The sequence below is a fragment of the Anabas testudineus genome, chromosome 10 (genome assembly GCF_900324465.2).
Source record: "Anabas testudineus chromosome 10, fAnaTes1.2, whole genome shotgun sequence".
In the NCBI taxonomy this organism is placed as follows: domain Eukaryota; kingdom Metazoa; phylum Chordata; class Actinopteri; order Anabantiformes; family Anabantidae; genus Anabas; species Anabas testudineus.
The window spans coordinates 15,572,373-15,594,691 of record NC_046619.1 but is presented as its reverse complement, the minus strand read 5'-3'; the positions used below and the strand labels follow the sequence as shown (position 1 = coordinate 15,594,691).

Sequence of the window (22,319 nt, the reverse complement as noted above, 5' to 3'; positions counted from 1 at the left end):
CTCATCGTGTCACATTCTTCATCAGATGGAGACAAGCTTCAGGCAAGCAACTCAAAGGTGCACAACAGAAAGGCACGAAACTGTCGGGGGAGAGTGATCCAATGCACAAACTGAGGATCATATAAAGGAAATGAGTGACTTCAACTGCATCTTCTGTTGGCGCTTTGCACTATATGGAGAGTAGTGCTGGGATATTATACACAGTAATCAATGTTCAGTTGTTAAATCAAGAGTCAGTTATTGTGCATATGGTCAAGTTTGTTTCTGGTATGTTTAAACTTAAACCAGGTCTTCCTACTCATGCACGTGTTAATCTTTTAAACGGCGTAAGATCACAAAGTAAGTGAAGCTAGAATTAACTCATAAAATACGCAAATGTAAATCTCTTGAGACAAGTGCACATAAAAAACAAACAAACAACAAACTTAGGTTTTAATATTTCTGTCACTTAACAGTACACATTTCCAAAAAAGCTGGTCCCACTGCTGGTAAAGTGTCTTGATAAGTTAGTTTCCCTTTCATGAAGCTCCAGTTAACGTTTAACAGTTTCACTCAGCTGTTAATGAAAGTTAAAGAGAACGGTGGCATGTAGGATTTGAAGTACAACAGCAGATCTACTGTTTTAGCTTGCTCGTACATTCACGTCATCAAAAGTCAACGTCATTCATTCTATACAAGAGTAATTTACACGTATATTATTATACAGCACAGAAAGTGAGAGGAAAAAGCCTCTCGGGGTTGGGAGGAGGTGGATGGCTACTCACAGCCACAAATTCAATTTTTAAAACATGCAATCTATAATCAAACGATGCAATATCGATTATAAATGTTTGGTACTTGATTTAGTCATTAGCATCAAAGCAAAACAAAGGAAATCATTGGGCTCGGATAAACAGGGTACATGAAATAAGCTGAAGGTTATTTTAAAGGAGACGCTGCCTCACGGGAAAAAAGAAAAGCAGAAATTTGGGAAGTATTGATGCAATGACGGGCAGGGGAGTGAGTGGGACGGTGTTTATAGGAGCTGTGAGGGCGGAGAAGGTTTGATAGGCAAAAGCAGCGAAGACTGGATTATACAGACTGGTAGCCAGTGCGACTCTTCCTCCGGCCAATCAGGTAAGAGATAAGCACAAGGATGATTAGGAAGCTGAGCGCCACACCCACTGCAATGGGCACCAAAAAGCTCAAATCAGAGTCCAGGAAGCATTCCTCAGCTGACAGACAGAAAGAGGAAACAGGGAGAGCAGGTTAGTGGTTTAGTCAGCAGAAAACACCACACAGAAGAGGTTAAAAAGGGGTTAGAGGAAAAGACAGCAGCAGCAAAAGAGATCCTACAAAACGTGGAATCAACAATGTAAACGTGTAGATTAGAGGGAGAATTGTTATTAAATCCTCCAAAGTAGTGGATATTAGTGTTTCTACTGTATGAATATCAGAATAATCACAGGATACTCCTAAAGGAAAAGGATATTTTGGGAAATGGTCATTTGAAAAGATCGTTACCACCAGCTAGTGGTCTTCTCTCAGCATAAAGACTGGAAACAGAGATTAGGTTAATCTGTCGGCCGGGGTTTAGAGTTACAGAGAAGGACTCCAATGTCCAAAAAAAATCTGGAGGGAATTTCTTTAAACGGAAACACAAGCATCCACTTGGGCTTAAAGAGGAGATGATTAGCATTTTGTGGCCAAAGGTCATGGCCACTGTGACCTCACCTCTTCCCCACTCACAGATTTTCACTGTCTTGGCCAAGAAATAGTCCTGTCATTTTTCCCAAAATGTCGAACAAATCCTTTAGGAATACAGTCTAGGTCAACATCACTGAACACAACATGGAAACATTGATACAACACGTCGATAATGTTTCACAATTAGTCAAAGACAGTGAGGCAAACAGGCTGCAATTCACCAAATAGTCTTGGTATAGCATTAAGGCAAAGTTTAACTAGAAAGACTCGTAGCCGGTCGCCATGTATCTCTTTCTCCCGATGAAATAGACCACCATAACGATAAGAATGAGAACAAGCAGGGCAACTCCGACAGCTATGGGAACAAGGAAGCTCTCTGCATCGCCCTGGCATTCCTCAGCTAGATGAGAGTGAAGAGAGCAGAGGGGTGAATGAAAACTTAAAAATGAATGGTTAATACATGGGCAGCAGGAAAGTGCACATACAGCTCGTAGAGTACATTCAGTCTTACAAAGAAAAAACATTTAGTCAAGTGTCCAGGACAGCAACTCCTTTTTATTTCCATAAACTTAAAATACTAAAAAGCCCCAGTTCAGCCTCACACAATTCAAAATCCAATTTATTACAGCTAACAGCGAGAGAATGGACATGAAACCATGACACACATCTACTGGTTAACAAGATAGTCTTGCAGCAAAAATTCCCTTTGTTGAACATGTTTGGACAAAGTTCTCGACTAGAGGAGGAGGATTACCAACCAAACCAACAGTATTCATGAGTTACTGAATGAACAAAACAGAAAGTTAAAGTCGAGCAAGGCACACGGTGTTACAAGAAGAACAAAGGACTTTAAGACACAAACATTTATATTTGTGCTGCAAAACCATCTTCATAAGGCAACTGAGTTTATACAAAGCAGAAATACACAAGACGAGCAACAATCACAAGCACAGATCAAAACTCATATTTGATTCAGAGCTAATTTCAAACATGTACAAAGACCTGGAAAAAGCTGATTTTATAAGCAAATTAAAACTGCAGATGCTTCACTTTCAAAGTAGTTTCCTGCTTGCATAGTGTCACCGCTACAGAGTTGGAACAGCACACAGCACACTCACAGCTAGAATTAAGCAACAATATACAGCCACGACCATGTGCCACATTTTCTATCATTACAAAAATACACTTTGTCGGGCTCGTCTGCATCCCTGACACTGCTCCACTGCAACTAGCTCTAGCTCCCTGAAGACTTACTTTCAGCTTCTTACTATGAGCAACTATCAGATACTTCAGTAATAACCGATCACAATAGCTAATGACAGTTGTGGAGTTCTTTACTTATGTTTAAAATGTAATAAACCCCCACATATCATCCTGTGGAGGCAGAGCAGGGAGCTGAGCTGATACAGGAATAGTTTGAGTTTAAAGTTTGATGAGAGGTTTGATGCCACTGTCATATGTGTACAATAAATATGAAGCTACAGCCAGAAGATGCTTAGTTATTTAGATAATTAGTAAGTTTTAGAGGTGCTGGTTTATTATTTTTGGAGAGAGCCAGGCTAGCTGTGTCCCTGTTTCCAGCATTTGTGCTAAACTTCGCTAACAGGCTCCAAGTTGTAGCTTCATAATTAACAGACAAACATGTAAGTAGCATCGATCTTCTCGTCTAACTCTTGACGAGACAGCAAAAAAATTCCCAAAATGTCAAATTACTCCTGTGCTAAACTTTTTTTAACATACCTCTGATTCGTGCTTGTTCTCTAACAAACTTTTAAAGTCATAAAGTAATACTTAACATCCGAAACCAAGTTTTCAGGTGTGTTTTACCACCACCTGAACAAGCTGCAGGCCTCAGAGCTCAGGCCAAGCCCAGACCTGCGCACAGGTGAGTCAACGTGGCAACAGTCTCAGCAAAAAGCAAATTACAAATAGCGTTCTTAGTGCATTTTATATGTAAATATCCTTTCCTTTCAGAATTGTCTGTGCTGAAAGTGAATATATACACATTAGTACGATCCCTTTTCTCAATCTAATGCCAACATTGATTCTTTTCAGATTTATTCTCCAGCTGGAACATGTGCAAATGTAACATTTTTAAACAGCAGACATTTTCACACAGGAGAGCAGGAAAAGTACAGGTGTCATTAATCCAACGGACCAATGCCGTCATACTTTGACGGAAGTTAGCACACCAAGGCTTTTACTGCTTAACTTAAGTGAAAATGTCTTCCATGAAAGAGGTCTATTTAAATTTAACACATTGTTTATATGATCAGATCCACATAATCAGGTCAATATATTGAATATTTGTCCTGCTCTGCAGTGGGCTAAAGCATATTTCCCTGTCAATTTCAAAATTCAGTAGACCTCCATCCTTTCCAGTTAATTTCTAGGAACAAGGAGCAAAAGCTGCTTTACCAACTTTCTTTGATTTGCAAAAGAAATTTAGTTTGAATGGTGTGAAAATTATTGTTTTTAAATCTCTTAATGTAAATAATTATGAGAATAAGGAGTCAAACCATAAGGAAAATGTGCTTAAGGATTAAATAATGACAATAATGACAAAATCAACCAAAAGGGGAGTGTTTGTAGAGCAAGTGCAGGATTCCATTGAAACAAACTCAGATTGTCTGCATCTTTTTGTCCATTTACATAATGTGGAAGTCCAGCTGTATCTGTAGTATTTTTAAAAGCATCACCTTTCATTAGCTTGTCAAAAACAAAAGGTTGTGTGAACCTTGCACTTGCTCATAAAAAAAATGACAAAACATTCAGAAAAGAAAAGGGAAACACAAACATTGGGGGAAGACAAGTTTGGTCCTTGAGTGAAACACCAAACCCTCTGTCTTCATTCAGACTTTCACTCCTCTTATTAGAGCATCATTAACTGAGACAATTCAAATATATTCAATGTGCAATTAATGCTCATAATAACCAAAATCTTCAATGTCAACTGATGTTAAGCAATTTTTCGGACAGACTTTCCTAGATTTGTTTTTTGCCAATTATACACTTGCACATCAAACCCAAGGACCATGCTTGGGAGCCCCGTGGTATTGGGTTGATTTAAAGGGTCTGGTATCCAACATAAGTCTTTCTTCGACCAATCACGTAAGCGATCACTACAACGAGAATCAAGCCAGCCAGAGCAGCGCCAACAATGATTGGGATTAAGATGCTGGTGTCATCCAATGAACATTCATGAGCTGCAGATAAAAAGAAAATCAGTCAACAGGTGGAACAGTGGTTTTCTGATCAACACATTGTGAGAGGTAAGTGTGACGCAGCACAACAGCAGTTCAGATCGAATGCTGTCTTACAATCTTATTTGAATCTTTGGTTTGACAGATGATAGGTGACACATTACAAAAAGAGAATCTGCGGGTCATCAGAGCGAGTTAAAGTTGATTCTGTGATGGACTTGATTAGAAATGTCATTGTCTCTGTTGACAATTCGACGTTGTTGTTCTAAAATGGGTCAGGACATCTTAAGAGTTGCAACAAAATTAGTGGAAGCATAAAAATACAGTGGCAAGAAAAAGTATAGTGTATTATAGTATGTATATTTTCATGGTTTTCTGCATTAATTTGTCATAAAATGTGATCTGATCTTCATCTAAGTCAAGAGTATTAACAAATATAATATGCCTAAAATTCTGATCTTTTATATCTTTATTGAGAACCAGTGATAGTGATATCTGATAGTGGAAAAATGTGAACCCTTGGAATTAATGACTAGTTCCAGCTTTATGTAAATCATAAATTGGTTGTAGATCCTCTAAAAGCACCTTTTAGCCAGGCACGGTTCACATAAGCACATTCTTTTTGTGTGGAATAAAATCAAAAGGTTCAAGTGCTTTTTGTCAGTCAAATCAGCTCTAGTCCACACCTCCAAGCTAGTTTTCTTATGTTATGCAACACCTGACTCCGATTAGGTTTTCTTAGGTTGTTATGCAAAGGGTTCACATACTTTTTCCACCTACACTGTGAGACTTTCATGGTTGTTCTCAATAAAACCATGAAATTCATAAGGGTTCACATACTTTTTCTTGCCACTGTCTTTTTTATGGAAATGCTGGACACTTCCACCTTTTCCAGCTATTATAAATCCTTGTTATTAAAATTCATGTATCATCAGTTGGGTGTTGGTTAGTTCCAAACAAATAATGGCTACCCACCTTGTTACATACAGTTTAATATAAAGTAGTGCTTTAGGTTGAGCTCAGTTTGGATTAAACTGTGTCTGACATTAATGTAAATTCACCTGACAACATCAAAACGTTATACCCTGGCCAGATGATAATGTTTTATCGTGGGCATCTTTGATAAAACCACAGTACAGTAAAGAGAAACCTACCTGTGCTGAAAACACCTTTCTTGACCTCAAAGGGTTGCACCTGTAGGTTGAAGGTGTAGAGGCTGAGCAGGTTGGTGATGGTGTTGTTCTGCTCCTTGTTGCACATGTAGGAGCTGCCGACAGAAGCCTCCCACAGACTGAGGTTGGTGTTCACCTCAGAAAACTGCACACCTTAAAACAAAACACACAGATAAAACAAAGGAAAAAGAAGAAGTAGCTTGATGTGATGAGCTCAATGTGGTGCCCGGGTTAGTAGGTCAATGTGATTCTTTTAATTACCATGTGTGGTGACATTCAGAGCATGAAGACGGAATTTCTTTGAGTCCTGTTTAAAGAAAGCAAGAAATTAACAGTAATTTAAAATAAATTAAAAGTAATTTTTAACAATTAAACTATGAGTACTACCCTGGCAGCTACCTCAAGTATAAAAGGCTAACACACACACGGCTTGAGGTCGAGTATATCGACATTTCATTTCTTTCCTACATCTGGAAGCCACTGCCTACTTTACTCTTCTAGCAAGGCATCTTTCGCATTTTCTTAACATAGAAAATGTCAGATACATGTTACAGGGATCCACGGATAGATGATAAAAGTTGGGAACCGGTGAGCACTTACACTGATGAAGGTGAACATAATGGTGATGTCGTTTGAAACCAACAGAAGCTCACTGCTGTTGGTTCCACATGATCCAGAGGCTTTAGTCCCATTGGGCTCAAAATTCATCTCCTGGTATTTCTACGCCAGAGAAAAGAAAATTAAATGAGCAGGGGCTGTGCAAAGGTCATCCGTGTATCATTGGAAAACTTAACTAAGCAACAGAATTAGAAAATTCAGTTTTAAATGTACCTCTCCTTGCGTAAAACCAATCCTCAGGCCAAAGGTGGCCAACAGGCAATCTGTGCCGTTCGCATCATTCTTGACGCCGTACTTCCCGGTGGTGGGTGTGGGGAGGGTCGGGGTTGGGGTGGTGGTTGGAGGAGTAGTTGGAGTGGAAGTTGAGTTTGTGACGGTAGTGGTGGGGGCAGCCGTGGTTGTGGGTACATCGGCGCTGCAGATTGTTTCTGTGAAAGGGAAAAAACAGAGACGGTTAGTAGAAACACAGATTTTACTGCCAAGTTGAGACATTTTGCTGCATCTGCACTTACCGTTTTCACTCCTGCTGCCATTACTGACAAAAGCTTGTATGAGCACGTCCGACAGCGTCATGTTGACTAGATCAGCCTGAATCAGGTCTCTACTCTTGCACGAGTAGCAGGTGCCCAGGCCTATGTCTGTAATCTGAGGCTTCGCAGTCACAGATTTAGTCTCTAAAAACAAATTTTAAGAACATGTCAGTACAATGTCCTTCATCCATGTGTGTATGTTTATTTTTTCACTGTGAATTGTACAAGTTACCATTTGATTCAGAATTAGGAAAAAGAGATGAGTCATTGAGATTGTAGGAAAAAGTGATGGTGTCCGTCTGGTAGTTTTTTCCATTCACGGTGAAGTTGATACTCCAGGAGTGTCCCGCTCCAAAGTTAAGTGTCAACGTTGAGCTTGTGTTGTCACATTTACTTCCAGTTGTTGTTACATTTGAAGGAAGTCCAAATGTCGCTAAAGCACCCTGAAAGAGACCAGATTGTGACCTTATTGAAACATGATTTAATTAGGCTGATGTTAAACTGTTTTCAAAGCAGTTTCTTTAACTGACACACATTTCTGTGAGATTTTTGGAATAGAACACTCACTACTGAAGAAAAAACAGAACAATTGCAGGAAACACTCCAGGAAAACAAACCAACAGAAATGCTGAATAGCAAGAACTTGTTTTGTAGTGAATCCCCTCATTTCCCTTTTCCATGATGATATGTGCTTCCCGTAGAGAACTCTGACAGTCACACTCTTGCGATGGCATGATAACAGTGGAGCTGCTTTCCGCTGCTTTAGCTTCATAAGCTAACTAAAATATACTAATCACAGTTGGTCACACCAGAACTCACCTTCCCTGCAGCAGTATATTCGACTGAGAAGTTGACTGTCAGACTGGCATAGAGGCACAACTTGCCATCTTTGTTTGTGACATTCACCTCAGTGCCGTGTGAAAGCTGGAACACTGCAAAGAAAAGAGCAATGACTCTCATCAGTTCTAGTTAATTCTTATTTATTAAAAGTAATTACTACATTAGTGTTAAATCTTGACAAGACTAAAAACTCATATTTCTAATCAAACCACTGAGACTTATTTATCCCCTTAACTACAGCGTATTTCCTATATTTTTTGACAGTAAAGTATGCTTTAGTCATCCTGGCAATAAAGTGTTTTCAATGGCTCTAAAAAGCGTATACTATTTTACTCAAGTGAGGCCAAAGTCCACTTAAATTGATTATATAGTCAGAGCATATGCACACTCATCAATTCAACAGCTGCCTGCAAAACCAGTAAGGTAACAAAGTCATAAAGCACCTTACAAACTCTCGGAGATGCTTGCAACCTAACAATGAAGTACTGCTTTTATACTGAAAGTGAAATAGCAAACATTCACTGGCTCGGGAGAATTTGTTGCTCTTACATTAGTGTAAATTTAATGTTTGATCAAATGATAAGTCTAATGTGGAAAATCTTTTTTTGTTTTTTTTTTTTATTACTGATTTGTTTTTATTTATCCACTATGTAAGCATATAAAGATTGTGTCTGGGTGTTTGCTTCAGAAAGGCAGCACAAAAGAGTAAGAATACAATCAAATCTATTTACAGAGAACTATTACAGAGAAACACTGGGAATGAAATATGCACCATGTGCTACATTAGTAATACCAATCAAAACAAAGTATGTGATTTAACTCTGCTAACAACAACATCTAGAGGGCAGATTCTTTTTTTTTCTCAACAAGAATTGCATTTACTGGCTACAACAACGGCAGATTGTTTCAGCTTCATTAATGAACATTAATTCTGTGAGTAACTTGTTGGTCAAGTTTAACTGTCTCTGTAGCCAGCCAAAGATTGTTTGTGAAAGAAGAGACTTGTCTTTGGGGCCAAAAACACTCGACTGGAACATACTGTACCTATTTAGTGGAAACCTAAATTAACACATACTGTTATCCTTGAAGTCTAACAAAAATGTTGAATGTGTTACCTTTGTCGTTATATATCCTATATATCAATAATTACAGGTACCAATAACCAGGAAACGTATGTCATAATTATAATTTTGACCATATTGCCAGGTGTACACTTGATTATTTCTGTGCCACACCAATGAAGATCCATCCCTAGCCCACATGGCCCCCATGCCAAAACCTCATGATCAACAGGAAACATTGGTACAGACATAGATGAAATTCCTTTAATTAGGCAAAGTCACAAACAGGGGTGTAACCAGTAGCTGCAGAAGTAAACAAACTTAATACTCAAGTAATAGTGCAAGTGTAACACTTCACTACAAACACTTTGACTTCTTTACTCAAGCTAAAGCGCTACGTACATGCTGTAAAATGCAATTAGAGTACAAGTACTCCACAACTTATTGATTAAAAACAAATCTCTCACGTTTCACATGTGGCTCATAAATGTTTCTGCAAAAATCTAAAATGTTCAGGCTTTGTTATGATTAAGTTCAGATGAAAAAGTTTGTTAAGTCTGAAAAGTCATGAAATAACTTAATTTCAGAAATCTGAATTTTTACTCTTTAGCTATTAGCAATTTAAAAAACAAATGTTGTACACGCTAGCGAATGAAACTGAGAACATATTTGACTCATTTCACATGTGTGCTATAAACTGCAAACAAAAGTATAAAGCTGAAAATGATAGTAGGGTAAAAAAGTATGGTAAAGATAATGTTGCAGAAACAAAGGTCAAAGATCTCTGTTATGTAGTGACTTAATGTGGAACTGCAGCTGTCATGTGACACGAAGAGAGTACATTTTATTTTACCTTCTTGTGTTTGTGATGCTGACGAAAGAGGAAGAACTCTGATCTGATTGTAAATAAGTACAAGAATATAATAAGCACAGTAGGGCTGTGCCAACATAACATGGTCAAGTCACATGAGCCTTCTTACACAATAAGCGTGGTGCAATCCTGTCATACAAGACATACAAGACATCATGCCAAGCTGAACTGGACGGATTCAGGTGATAAAAAAGGATCACAGATTAATGTGAAGCAAATATCTCAATAATATTCTATTAGTTAGTGGAGCAAAGCCAAAGTAGCATTACACACCTGAGTACATGTACATAATTAACGTGCAGTACTTGAGTAAAATGATATAGTTACTTTACACCACTAAACACTGTATTTGACAGGATTAGAGATGAATTTTCGAGAAAAAAAAAACCTACTGCATTAAATCAAAGAATTACCCTTCGTGGTTAGGCTAGTTAGCGCTAACGTTAGCTTAATCACAACACAGCAGTTAGCGCTGGTTGATTATAGTTTGAGCCAGACTGTATTAGCGCACTACTTTACAACCGGCTTTTCGTTTAAAAATAAACAAAAGAAAACTGGTCTTGTTTATAGTAATAAGTGTTCGTCATGTATTCGTCAGTCGATGTTTCTTTATACATGTTGCATCCCACGTTAGCTAGTTTGCTAACTCACATAGCGCTAGTTAAGCCTGTACTGTCACCTGCCTGTTTACTGTGAACCTCTAACCGTCGCTGATGCTAACCACTTCGCCAAATATCATATTAATGCGTTTTATTTCGTGCCAACGATTCCCTAAGCACATTATACATTATTGACTAATCACTGGTTGTGTAGCCTAACTTTATGTAGCAGCAGGAATAACTGTGTTGGCCTCAGGTTTGTACATTAACGTTAGTTTAAACTTCAGCTTTCAAAACAAGTGTCATTCTACTAGGAAGCTAAAGGCTAATTAGGCTAACTGGCCCCCTTACGGAACAGCTACTTTCAGTGTTTACTTTGTTATTAGCACTTATTGTTTTGCATTTACACTGGCATGTAACGATACATTAAAAGCAAAAATGTGGACGAACGCATTGTTTTAACAGACACAGATTGACATGTTTCAGTTTCATGTTGTTGACGTAGGTAACAATTAGCATTTAAGCTAAGCTACATTAGCAAAACACCACGACTGGACTGCTTCTCGAAGGGCCTCTGCAATAACTTCACACTAAGAAAGCATAATTGTGTCTACAAAATGAGAGACTGACGACAACTAAGACATATTCTTACAATCTCCGCAGCATTTACACTGAAAAACGAAAGCGCCAGGCCCGACGTAACAAATGCTATCACACAAGTTTAATCACGTCACATCTTTAAATCACTTTTATACGACTGATTAAATTGTTGATTCATGTGACTATACATACCGATTCCAGATGAGAGCAACAAAACAAAAGCAGCATATCGGGACATGATCGCCTGGTAGTTTGGAGCGTCTGCCACCGGAGAGAAGAATGAAAAAAGCCCGACGGAGACGCTCAGTCAGCTGTGTTTGGGACGCAGCTGAGCCTCCACCGACTGTACCAGGAAATGCAAGTCATATGACAGGGACCACGGTGTTAAACCACAAAGAGGTGTTTCTCACAGTTCAGTTTTAAATCTCCCCTTTGCAGAGTTTAATTTTTAAAGGATTTCATTACATTTTAATTTTAAGGGTTGGCTGTATGTTAATGTTTAATGGCTTGACATAGGAAGATGCGCACTGACTGGGCTGCTTCCATGCATAATAGTGAAAATAAAGACTTATAAAAGAAAACCCAATTGAAACAGTTATTTTAATCTGAAGCAATAAATCTAACAGACTCATACAAACAAGGGCATGTCTACAGACTCATATCCCTCACGTTTAGAGGCAATCCACTCCTATACCCAATTCTCCCTCCACCTTTTAACACAAGCCCCAATGGAGACTTGCAAAAAAAAAATAATAATAAAAAAAAATAGTGTATATATGTGGTACAACAACAGAGAAGATGGGCAAATGTGCTTTTAGTATACGTTTGAAGAGTTAAAAACCTAAAAAGCAGTTGACTGTCAGATGGGACCATTTTAAATGTTTTTTTTTTGTTTTTTTGTTATGTTGGTACAAAAACATACAAGTGAAAAGAAAAAAATACATATACTTGTACGACTGAACTGTTTAGCAGCTTAAATACACCGTATACCAAAATAAGTGCTCCTTTTTGGCACAAACTCTACTTTGCTTTGTGTTCATGATCACAGGTTTATCAGATGGCTACATGACCTTAGGAACTGTTAAACTTTGCTGCAGAATCACCTGTTGACACACATATCCCCCAAAATTAAGTCCAATAGTCCCACATTTGACAACAACTGAAGAAACAAGCATCAGTTAAATTTTTTTTTTGTTTTTATCCTTTTTCTCTCCAAGGTGTGGTACATATAGAGCATTGTTAGGTGTGTCAGCATTTGCTTGGGATACTGAGGGAACAAAAAGAAAGAAAAGTGACTTGATAACAAAAGCATATTGATTCAAACTATCGACAAAGAAGAATCTAAGTTTGAAAATAAATATTTTTTTCTCTCAATTAAAAAAAAAAAGAAAGAGAAAATGGAACAACATCTGTGTCTTCTTTGTCTGTCCACAGTAGCCCAACTCTCTCAGAGGCACTGAGAAATATGGACATTTTTCTCTTTTCAATGGGCATGCAGTCCACAGGATCACAAGACCCCTGACAAAAATCCTGTGGAGCAGTAGCCATTCACTTGTCGGTCGCTGGGTTGAAGATGATAATGGTGAACATCCACTGGAGCAAAATATTTAGAGACCGATCACTCAAAACAGCTTTCAGCCTGATTGGACCATGTCACTTTTTTTTTTTTTTTTTTTACTTCTTTAAGCCACATAGTTGTACTGGTTGGAGTTCTCCTTGTCACGTTCCATATAGTCCCTGTCAATAAGAGACTCTATCCTCTTCTTCAAGTCAGCAGGCTGAAAGAGAGGAGTGCAGAGAGGAGGCAGAGGTTAACACATGGGTCACATGCCAACATTTCTGGTTATCTTCAGACTCTGAGGTGTGAGGTAATCACAATAAAAAGCTGATTCTTGTTGCAATTCCACTTATTATATACAAGCATTCAGATATGGGTTTACCTGTTCACACTGCATTTCTAGTTAAGAGGTGTAACCAACATAAAAAACAGAGAGCTGTCTATTGGCTAAAAACAAGTAATTGTGAAGCTGAGAGAAAATGGAGACTCAATCAGAGCCTTAGCACAAACATTGTTCATAGCCAGTAAAACCATTTGGAATGTCCTAAAGAAGAAAGAAACTGTTGGTGCACTAATTAACAGACAGGTAATATAAGGAAGACAACAGCTGCTGACGACAGAAACATTGTGAGAGCTGAAGACCCTAAAAAAATTTGATTAGATACATCACCAACGACCTCCAGAGGGCAGGAGTAAAGGTTTCAGAATTGACTGTTCACAGAAGACTTCATGAACAAACGTAAACAGGCTAGAGTAGAAGATGCAAACCACCAACTAGCAAGAAGAACAGGAAGGCCAGGCTGGAATTTTCCAAAAAACAGAAATGAGCCTCACAAATGGACCGGTGTGCTAAAATGTACAGATATGAGCTTCAAAAAGTCTGGGACAGTTTTATAAACTGATGAGACAAAGTCTAACCTTTACCAAAGTGTTGGAAAGGCTAAAGTTTGGATAAAGACAGAAGCTGCTTATGAGCCCAAAGATACAAGCTCATCTGTGACACACTGGAGGTAATGTCATTGTTTGAACTGTATGGCTCCTTCTGGGACAGGCTCAATAATCTTTACTGATAATATAACACATGATGGCAGCAGCAAAATTAACTCAAGTCTACAGAAACATTTTGTCTTCCAATCTAAAGACAGATGCAACCAAACTGATTAGGAGATCCTTCATCATTCAGCAAGATAAGACCATAAACCCACTGCCAAAAAACAAAAGAGTTCATCAGAGGAAGTAGATGAGTTCATCAAGTAGAAGGTTTTAGACTGGACAAGTCTCCAGACTTAAACCCCATAGAGCATTTTACCTTCTAAAGAGGAGAAAAACCGAAATGTTGATTTTTTTTGTCTCATATTCATCCTTTGATTTAAAGGAACTGGCCTCACTGCTTCAATAATTTGGGAGGGGAATGTAAGTGTTCTATTTTGTTCCATACACATCAATGCAGTAGTTCTGGATGAGGCCATTGTTATATGTAACGCCCCCTTCCTTCCTCATTCTCTCTTATTTATAAACTGTTAATATACCGTATAGTAACACTATATAGTACCATACCTTAAAAAAGCAAAAATGTGAGAAAGCAAAAAACACTGATGGATGTGTGCATCACCTTGACAGGGAACTTGAGCTGGTTGTACACCTCAGACATCAAAAGATTATGGCTCAGAGTCTTCCTCATCTTCATGATCCGCACAATGGCAGCATCGATCTGATACTGACGGTCCTGAAAGACTCGTTCTGTGGTGCTGGCTTGTTCCTCCACCTGGAGTAAAAGATACACATTAAAATAATTTCCCAATGCCTTGAAGGTATTGAACTTAGGGAAACTACTCTAAGACGGTACCGTTTCTTTCATCTGGATCTGGTTTATTTTGATCCTGAAGAGCTTGTGTTTGAAGTCATTGTTACAAGAAAACTTGTCTCCATCCTCTACATCTTTGCTTTTTGGGATTTTGGTGAGGACGCGTGCTTTTCCACACGCAAGTGACTGCAGCGTCCGACGCAGTTCACTGTCCTCTGTAAACGAACACAGTGTTTTAGATGAGTGCTGATGAGCAAATGACACGCCTGATTTCTTGCTCAAAAATCAAAGTGCAGCTAGCCAAGATTGGATGTAAAGAAACAAACCTATTCCTGTTGCCAGTTTGATCTCCTCCAGGGTGAACTCTTCTCCTTCATTAAACATCAGTAACACAAGTGTTTGGAAAAGTGACACCTGCAGCTCTTTCTTGCCCTGTTGTGGAAAAAAAAAATCAAATGGAACAATTAACATATCTTTTCATCCGTGAGTGACCAGAATACAACAGATCATTGAGAAATGAATTATTAACCTCTTTAAATTCAGCCTTTAAGACACAATGGCCGAGTGTTGATTGCCACTGTAGCTTCCTACCACTGTGTTTGCCCAGGTAGAAGGTTTTAAAGATCTCTTGCAGTCTCACCATCTGGACAAAGATAACAGAGTTGTTAAAAAAAAAAAAGCAACAGTCAAAATATGTATCACGTGTTAGGTTATAAAAACAGCATGTTATGAAGATTTCAATATTTGCTAAGCACTCACCTCAGGAGGCAGGTGCACTTCCATCGGGACATAGGTTGGCCAGTAACCCATAGTGAGGATGTTCACAGTCAGCTCAATGTTGCCAGGAATGTTTTGGCACTGCATATACTACACATGAAACATACATGAGATGTGATAAACAGAATGCAGCCTAATAATCTGAGAAATAGGACCATGAATGCCTGGTTCTGCTAGAGGTTTCTTCCTCTAAAGGGAGTTTTTCCTCTCCACTGTTGCCTAAAGCTTGCTCAAATGGGATTATTGGGTTTTCTCTATAATTTTTTGTGTAAATATTTTCTGTAAGGTCTTAAACCTTACACTGTGCTTGTGTGTTTGTAAGTGCCTTACAACGTCTGTTGTAAATTGGTGCTATACAAATAAAACTGAATTGAATTGAATCTGAAGAAGGTTGTAAGAATGTGACAGCGTACCATTCTTACAACCCTTTTATCACATTTGTACAAATCCAGTATAAAACTCACAAATGAATATTCCTACATAGTTTATACTGCTGTTCTTACCTGTTTGAACTGCACCATGATGTCTTTAGAAAGCTCCATATCCTTGAACATCCCCTCTAGTTTGCTGGTGAAAGCTGCTCCACATTCTGAGGAAATGCCAAAAAGTCAGCAGTCAGTGTTCACACAGGGTCATTTATGTTGTGTACTGAGTGTCTGCATGTGTAAAGAAGTTCCACTGACCATGTTTCAACTTCGATAACATTGATTTCTCAGCATCTACAGAGGCACTCTTTCCAACCAGCAACCTCTTGGCCAGATCCTTTTTGTAAAAGGCCTCAAAAACATCTTTTCCTACAATGACAACACATTATGGAATAAGATGCTAAAAATCTGAAAGTTAAACAAAATTGATGATTGATTGAGTAAAAATTACCATATATGAATCTAAAGATAATCATGATCTTATCCAGCATCTTCTCCAGTTCTTCGTCTGTTGCCTCTTTGTTTCCTGCCCTTAATTTTGAATCCACATGTTTTGCTGTAAACAGAAATATGTGTTATTTGATGACTATGATTATATGCTCATACTGACACTGCACTTGTTATAAATGGCAAAAAAATTGTTACTGACCTATGAGCTCTGCAGGTTTATTTGGCCGTTTGTTGATGAATGTTTCAAAAGCCTCCTTCATGGCATTGACAAACTTCTCGTTCTTCATGAAACAGATGTCGATGATGTGGTCCACCTTGTCCTTGAAGTCCAGCAACTCTTGCACCATAGTTTTATCTTTTTCTGGATTGATTACGATTGTGCTTCCAAAAGCCTAGATGTGGATTTTCAAGAAATTGCAAAAGAATTAAACACAGAAGAGGAAAAAAAACATTCCTATCCTCCATCACCTTCACCCTTTTTATTACTGTGTTTGCTGTGATACCTTTATGTATTCTATCCAGTGTTGCAGGAGGACCTGAACGCCACCTCGCACTCGACTGAAGAGCTGATAGAGAAGAGACAGATCCTGAATCCTGTTTTCATCCAGCAGATGAGTCAGACCTAAATGTTTCCAACAAGAAGAAAGTCAGAGATCACGAGCCATAGTAGCTTTTATACTGTCGATGAAGTAGTAGCCAGACACACAGGACGTCATGTATATGTTTGAGTAGATATTTAATGTTGCGTACCTTTTTGCAGAGTAGCAGTGAGATGTTCGCCCAGCAACTGCTTCTCCACGGTGGCAATGAGTGGTTTTCTGAGTTTTCAGAAAAACAGTCGTTACAAATAAATATCTCACTGTCACTGTTAAACTTCAAACTGATTGTTCTGGTCCAACACTCACTGTGTGCTCTGGTCTAGATATGTGATGACTCTGTCAGCCTCCTCCTCCAAGCGTTTGTTGACATGATGGAGATATTCTGGTACCTAAAAAGGGTGGAAAAAACAGTGGTATTTACATTTATATCATCTTTTAATATACTGCCTGTCCAAAAAAACAAGTCAACACCTGGATTTAACTAAGCAAATAAGTAAGAGCCTCCCATTAAAAAATTACTGCATGTATAATTCTTTTTCAGCTCCAACAAGTTATTTAACCCTAACTGATGCAGTGATTAGCTTCTCATTTCTTAAACAACCGTATCTGAAAACACATCCTGTGGTCGTGGAAAAGGAGGGTCAAATTATTGGCATGAATCAAGCAAAGAAAACATCAAAGGAGTTTGCTGAAACTACTAAAACTGGGTTAAGAACTGTCCAATGGAAGAAGGTCATGTGGTCTGATGAGTCCAGATTTACCCTGTTCCAGAGTGATGGGAACATCAGGGAAAGGCGGTCCAACTAAATATTAGTTAGAGTGTGTGACTTTTTTTTGGATGGGCAGTGTGTTAACGCCTTCAGTGGTTTGTGTGAACCCAAGTAACCCGTTGACAATTGTCTTTTTCCAAGTAAGATGATTTCTTAACTGTGATGTAAGAGATACAGTAGGATATCAGCATGGCCAGAATAGAATAGATCAAATTTAAATGCTAAAAAAAAATTGTCAAGTAAAATCAGGATACATTTTCACATAATATTTGGAGTTCCACGTTCTAGACCCAAATACCCAAGATCAGTGGATGATACATTTATTTTACACCAAGCTAAACTAATGAAACTAATGCAATGCAAGAGTCTAATAAATCACACCCTCATGAAGGTAATATGAAGGTTTAGGTGGGAGGTGTTATTTAGCCTAACCTCAGTGATATATATGAAGATAAATAAAACCCACATCACTTTCAATAATAAATATCCTTCATAATTTCACTTTGGCAAAACGGCAAATAAAAAAACATTTTTCAAATGCTGGAAAACAAACTGTATGCTGTCAACCTTTGGATCAAAACCAGAAACAATACAGACAACTGGCATAAATGAAAACATTCATTCAAAACAACATTTGTTTGTTTTACTGTATTGTGATCTCCTGAAATAATAAATGGATACTTTTGTTCTTCTGTTTTATTTAGACTCTGACCAAAAATGTTCCAATTCATGTAGTATATGCCTAAATGTTTTGCATTTGTCCATTATTTGTATTGCATGTACTGCAAACTTTCTTGATCTATTAATATCTTCTTTATAACCGCCAAAAAAGTGCAGTCGTAACAATATATGACATGAGAAGAGGCTGCAAAGGGCTCATGTGTCAGAAGCTGAAAACAGTGACTTCTTTGGCATCTTTGGCTAAAATAAGTAGAAGAAATAACCTCTAGGAAAAACAAAATGTGCCCTGAGTATCACGGTCACATAAATCACCTCTCTCTCCTGCATCAGCCTCTGTCCCTCTGCAGCATAAAGTCGATTAGTTTCCTCCAGAAAGCGCTGCTCAAAGGAGTCTTGATAAATCTGTTGGGGACAGAGAGAACACAGGTTTCATTAAAACCATTTGTCAACAGGAAACTGACAGCTCATCACACTCCTGTGTAAGTGATAATCACAAACAGCACTTCTCGTAGTACAGGACAAAGATGACATCCTTCCAAATGTATCACTTAATGTGTGGATCATTATTAACAGAATTATGAAATGGTCAGTTACCTGCAGGTCAGACAACATGCTCAGCAGGCTCCTCAGCAGACTGCGGTCTATTGCCTCTCCGTTTCGCTCCCTTTCAATGAGCAGCAGAATCCCATCGATGGTTTTACTCTGGACCTTCAGATCACTGATTATGTAGAACCTGAACAGCTCCAGACCCATGTCCCTGCAGACCAGAGCAGATGGTTAAAGGCACGCTTTAATAGACATCAACCGTGTACTATTGTAAAACAATAATGTTATTTATCACTCACCAGATTGATGGCAGCATTGAATTTTGTAAAACATAGGTGCGGTCCAAAAACAAAAATATACTCCTAATCATGATCTGTGAAATAATGGGAAAAAAACATTAATGGTATCTTTTAAATCATGTTCAAGAGGTGTTACATTGATTGTTGACATCAAGTTCAGTCACAAGGAGTCACTCCCCAGCCTTCTGCCAAACAGAACTAATTTTAATTGCTTAATCACAAGTCACACAAATCCCACATCTGCAGTAGAAATACAAATATTGCAGCTCCAAGCAGAGTGTTCATAAGTACATGATCCATGTTTTTATATTGTTCTGACTGATTACAGTATCAGTACTGAAAAAGAGACTTTTTGCTATTTTGGGGATTGACCTGCTAATCTGTACTATTAGTTAGAATCACTCGGCTGCTGCTTTAATTTTGTTCATTCTTTTTTGTGTTGGTGGAATTATGCAATACTAATATTTATTAATCCCATAGAAGAATAAAGTATCAACTATTATTGTTATTAAACCTTCTTTAAACATTAACATTAAATAAACAAGCTGCTCCAAAAGCAATGTCATATTAATACAGTAGACTTTTGAAGCACATGATAAATACCACTTGACTTAACAGAGTTATAAAACATACCATTTGTCTGCAGTGATCTTGCCAACACTTGTCAATTTTCTTCAGGAAAAGCACACTGTCCAGGGCATCCGTAAAATGTTAAGGCAAACGTGTGTATTCAAGTCTGTTTTAATGTGATTAACATTATACTGTACTTCATAAATAAGTAGTGATATTCAGTGCAAAGGATATTCTCTGAATTGATCGATTTGTGCCTTGATGTGGTCTTCACACACAGTCCTCAGCTGTTTGTAAAGCTTGGCTGATATTTTATGGGAGCACAAGTTCTCAACAGCCTGAGGGGACAAAAAAACAAGAGTCAAAAATGTTTCTGTATCAGTGACGGGTATGGATATGACACTGAGGAGCAGCTACCCTCAGACCACACACAGGTCTACAGAAATACCTGGTAGAGCTCCTCTAGATTGTACTTGATTGAAGTGCTGTTCTGTATGGCCTCCACTGCCTCCTTGAGCTTCTGCCATGTTTCTTGTGTGTAATTTTCAGGCAACTTGGGCTTTTCTGTGTGGAAAATAAAAAAAAAACACAAGATTTTCTCACAACACTGTCAAACTTCTGCAGGCCCTCAGTGTCTTAACAGTGGACCTTCCTGGGCTATCAGTGTCAGAGGAGCTATTTAAAACAACAGTGTGTGTGTTTCTATTTAAAGTTCAGCAAAGTGATACAGACAAAAAGTCAGACATCTGTATTAAGGATTACACAAATGTTTGTCCAGCGTGGTGATTTAAATTTGTCAGAAATTCTGCATTAGGGCCTATAACTTAACATCTATCCCTTTCTGAGTGTGTCAGACACAGAAAGTAGTATTTTATCCAGCCTGCCAACTTTCAATCTTTATATTTAATTACAATATTAAGAAGGTATATCACCTGTATTCTTAGTTTTGGTAAAATGATACAGCAGGACATAAATGTAGTTTTTTGGCAGCTTCAGATTCAGATTTCAGCCACAGTCAAGTCAAATTAACATTAAGTGCTTCCACCTAACTACTCGCCCATCAGTTATAATTTCTCCAAATGTCTATGTCTACATTAGAGCTACAGTGTTCCGTCAATTTACTGATAATACCCCCTTGCCAAGATAATGGCCACAATTCTCCTGACTGGTTAATTGTTCAAGTATTTTCTTTCAAGCAGAAATGTTTAAAAAAACTGCTGTTTCCAACCTCTCAAGTATAAAGATTTGCTGCTTTTCTGATTGATAATATTGCAAACTGAATCTTTTTGGTGTTTGGAGTGTTGGTCATCTAAAGACTAATTAAATAATTAATCAAGTAATTGTCAGATTAATTGATTATTAAAATGATAACTACATATGTTACGGTCTAAATAGCTCCATAAATATGATTACATTAGAAAATGCCAATTGACTAGGGGGGAAATATTGTGACACGATCAATTATGTTTGTGATGCAGTTATTGAGTCTTGGTCATATTGCTGTGAACAAGTAAAGGCATTTAGAAGATTAGGATGCATTTAAAATGTAATGCAACCTTTAGGGTCATCAGAGACCAGCACATATTGTCCTATATCATGATGTAACATCATACTGCTCCTAAAGAGCAACACCTAAATGCACTAAAGGGCGTTTGCAGGTGAATTTAAGTTGCATGTTGAAGTCAGTGACTGTTTTGGAGCTCCAAACACATTATCCACCAGTGTATCCGCTACCTTTGAAGTTTTTGATGACTAGTTTCTTGGCAGCCCCGGGTTTACTGTTGGCGAAGGTGCCGGATCCTGCGGTTTTCGTGAGTCCGTTTGCATGGTGCCCCACGCCACCGGGCAGGAGCACGGCTTTGCTTTTGTTATTGGAGCACGAAGCAGCGGCGGCAGCAGCCTCCTCAGCCATTTTCACATCCAGTCCAATGAAATCCACTGAATCCTCGAACCTCAACTTCTTCTGGATGTGCAGCGGAGTGGGAGAGCAGGAGGAAGACGAGGAGGAGGAGGAGGAGGAGGAGGAAGAGGAGGAATTCAGGGTCTTGGGAGGCGAAGAGGAGATGGTTTCAGCGGTGTCTTCCCTCTCGGAGCCGTTTATTTTCCTCTTCTTCGGAGATGTGATGTTGCTGCTGTCGTTTTTGACATTAGTAGCCGCTTGTCTAGCCTCCTGGGTTGGCGGTGGTGGGGGATTAGGGGAAGATAAACCTGTTGGAAACATGAAAAAACGGGAATACTAATTCTTAACAGCCAGTCTTCTGATCCGAAACTTCCAGGCTTGCCGGGGTGGTGAGCTCAGAGTCCGAGAGCTTTTATCTGTCGTAACACGGACACGTTTCGCCGTTTATCCACTATAAAACCCAATAAATTTCAAACTATACAGCCCTACTTGAATCAAGCCTTGTCTCTTTCTTGTTATTGCTGGCAGGAGAAGAAAGATGGTCGGCTATTGCTTCCTCTTTTTGCCTCTCTTGTCTAACCGCGTTGTGGAGTCCTCCCGCCGGAGCCGTTGAGTCAAAGAGCCGTTAAAGAAATTTATTTACACGATAAATGTTGTTGAAGTAAAAGTACAAGTTTGCATGATGGTGAAACAGCCACTGGAAAAAAAAAACACGGGGAGAATTAGAGCAGAAAAGCGAGTCCGTGACCCCACCGGAAGT

The 22,319-nt window shown here is 38.6% G+C and overlaps 2 protein-coding genes across 3 annotated transcripts; both read right to left on the bottom strand.

The window, feature by feature from the left end:
- Positions 1-417: 417 nt before the first annotated feature.
- lamp2 (lysosomal-associated membrane protein 2) lies at positions 418-11,544 on the bottom strand. 2 transcript variants are annotated; one of them, XM_026358638.1, is made up of 9 exons: positions 11,373-11,544; positions 8,029-8,141; positions 7,442-7,652; positions 7,192-7,353; positions 6,893-7,107; positions 6,662-6,781; positions 6,323-6,368; positions 6,044-6,214; positions 418-2,086 (listed from the first exon to the last, which is right to left on the bottom strand). In XM_026358638.1, exons 1-9 carry the CDS (start codon positions 11,416-11,418, stop codon positions 1,944-1,946), a joined length of 1,227 nt encoding a protein of 408 aa, XP_026214423.1. In that variant the 5' UTR covers positions 11,419-11,544; the 3' UTR covers positions 418-1,943. The 2 variants fall into 2 exon arrangements, with proteins under 2 accessions (XP_026214423.1, XP_026214424.1); XM_026358639.1 differs by lacking the exon at positions 418-2,086 and adding an exon at positions 2,222-4,892 and having other exon boundaries at positions 11,373-11,543.
- Positions 11,545-11,762: 218 nt separating this feature from the next.
- Positions 11,763-22,317, bottom strand: cul4b (cullin 4B). The gene is made up of 20 exons (XM_026358637.1): positions 21,394-22,317; positions 20,108-20,223; positions 19,894-19,997; positions 19,723-19,792; positions 19,090-19,163; positions 18,839-19,001; positions 18,557-18,646; positions 17,100-17,182; positions 16,945-17,012; positions 16,698-16,816; positions 16,394-16,586; positions 16,196-16,300; positions 16,003-16,113; positions 15,823-15,908; positions 15,302-15,409; positions 15,072-15,185; positions 14,869-14,974; positions 14,585-14,757; positions 14,351-14,503; positions 11,763-12,958 (listed from the first exon to the last, which is right to left on the bottom strand). Exons 1-20 carry the CDS (start codon positions 21,878-21,880, stop codon positions 12,863-12,865), a joined length of 2,619 nt encoding a protein of 872 aa, XP_026214422.1. The 5' UTR covers positions 21,881-22,317; the 3' UTR covers positions 11,763-12,862.
- Positions 22,318-22,319: the final 2 nt, after the last annotated feature.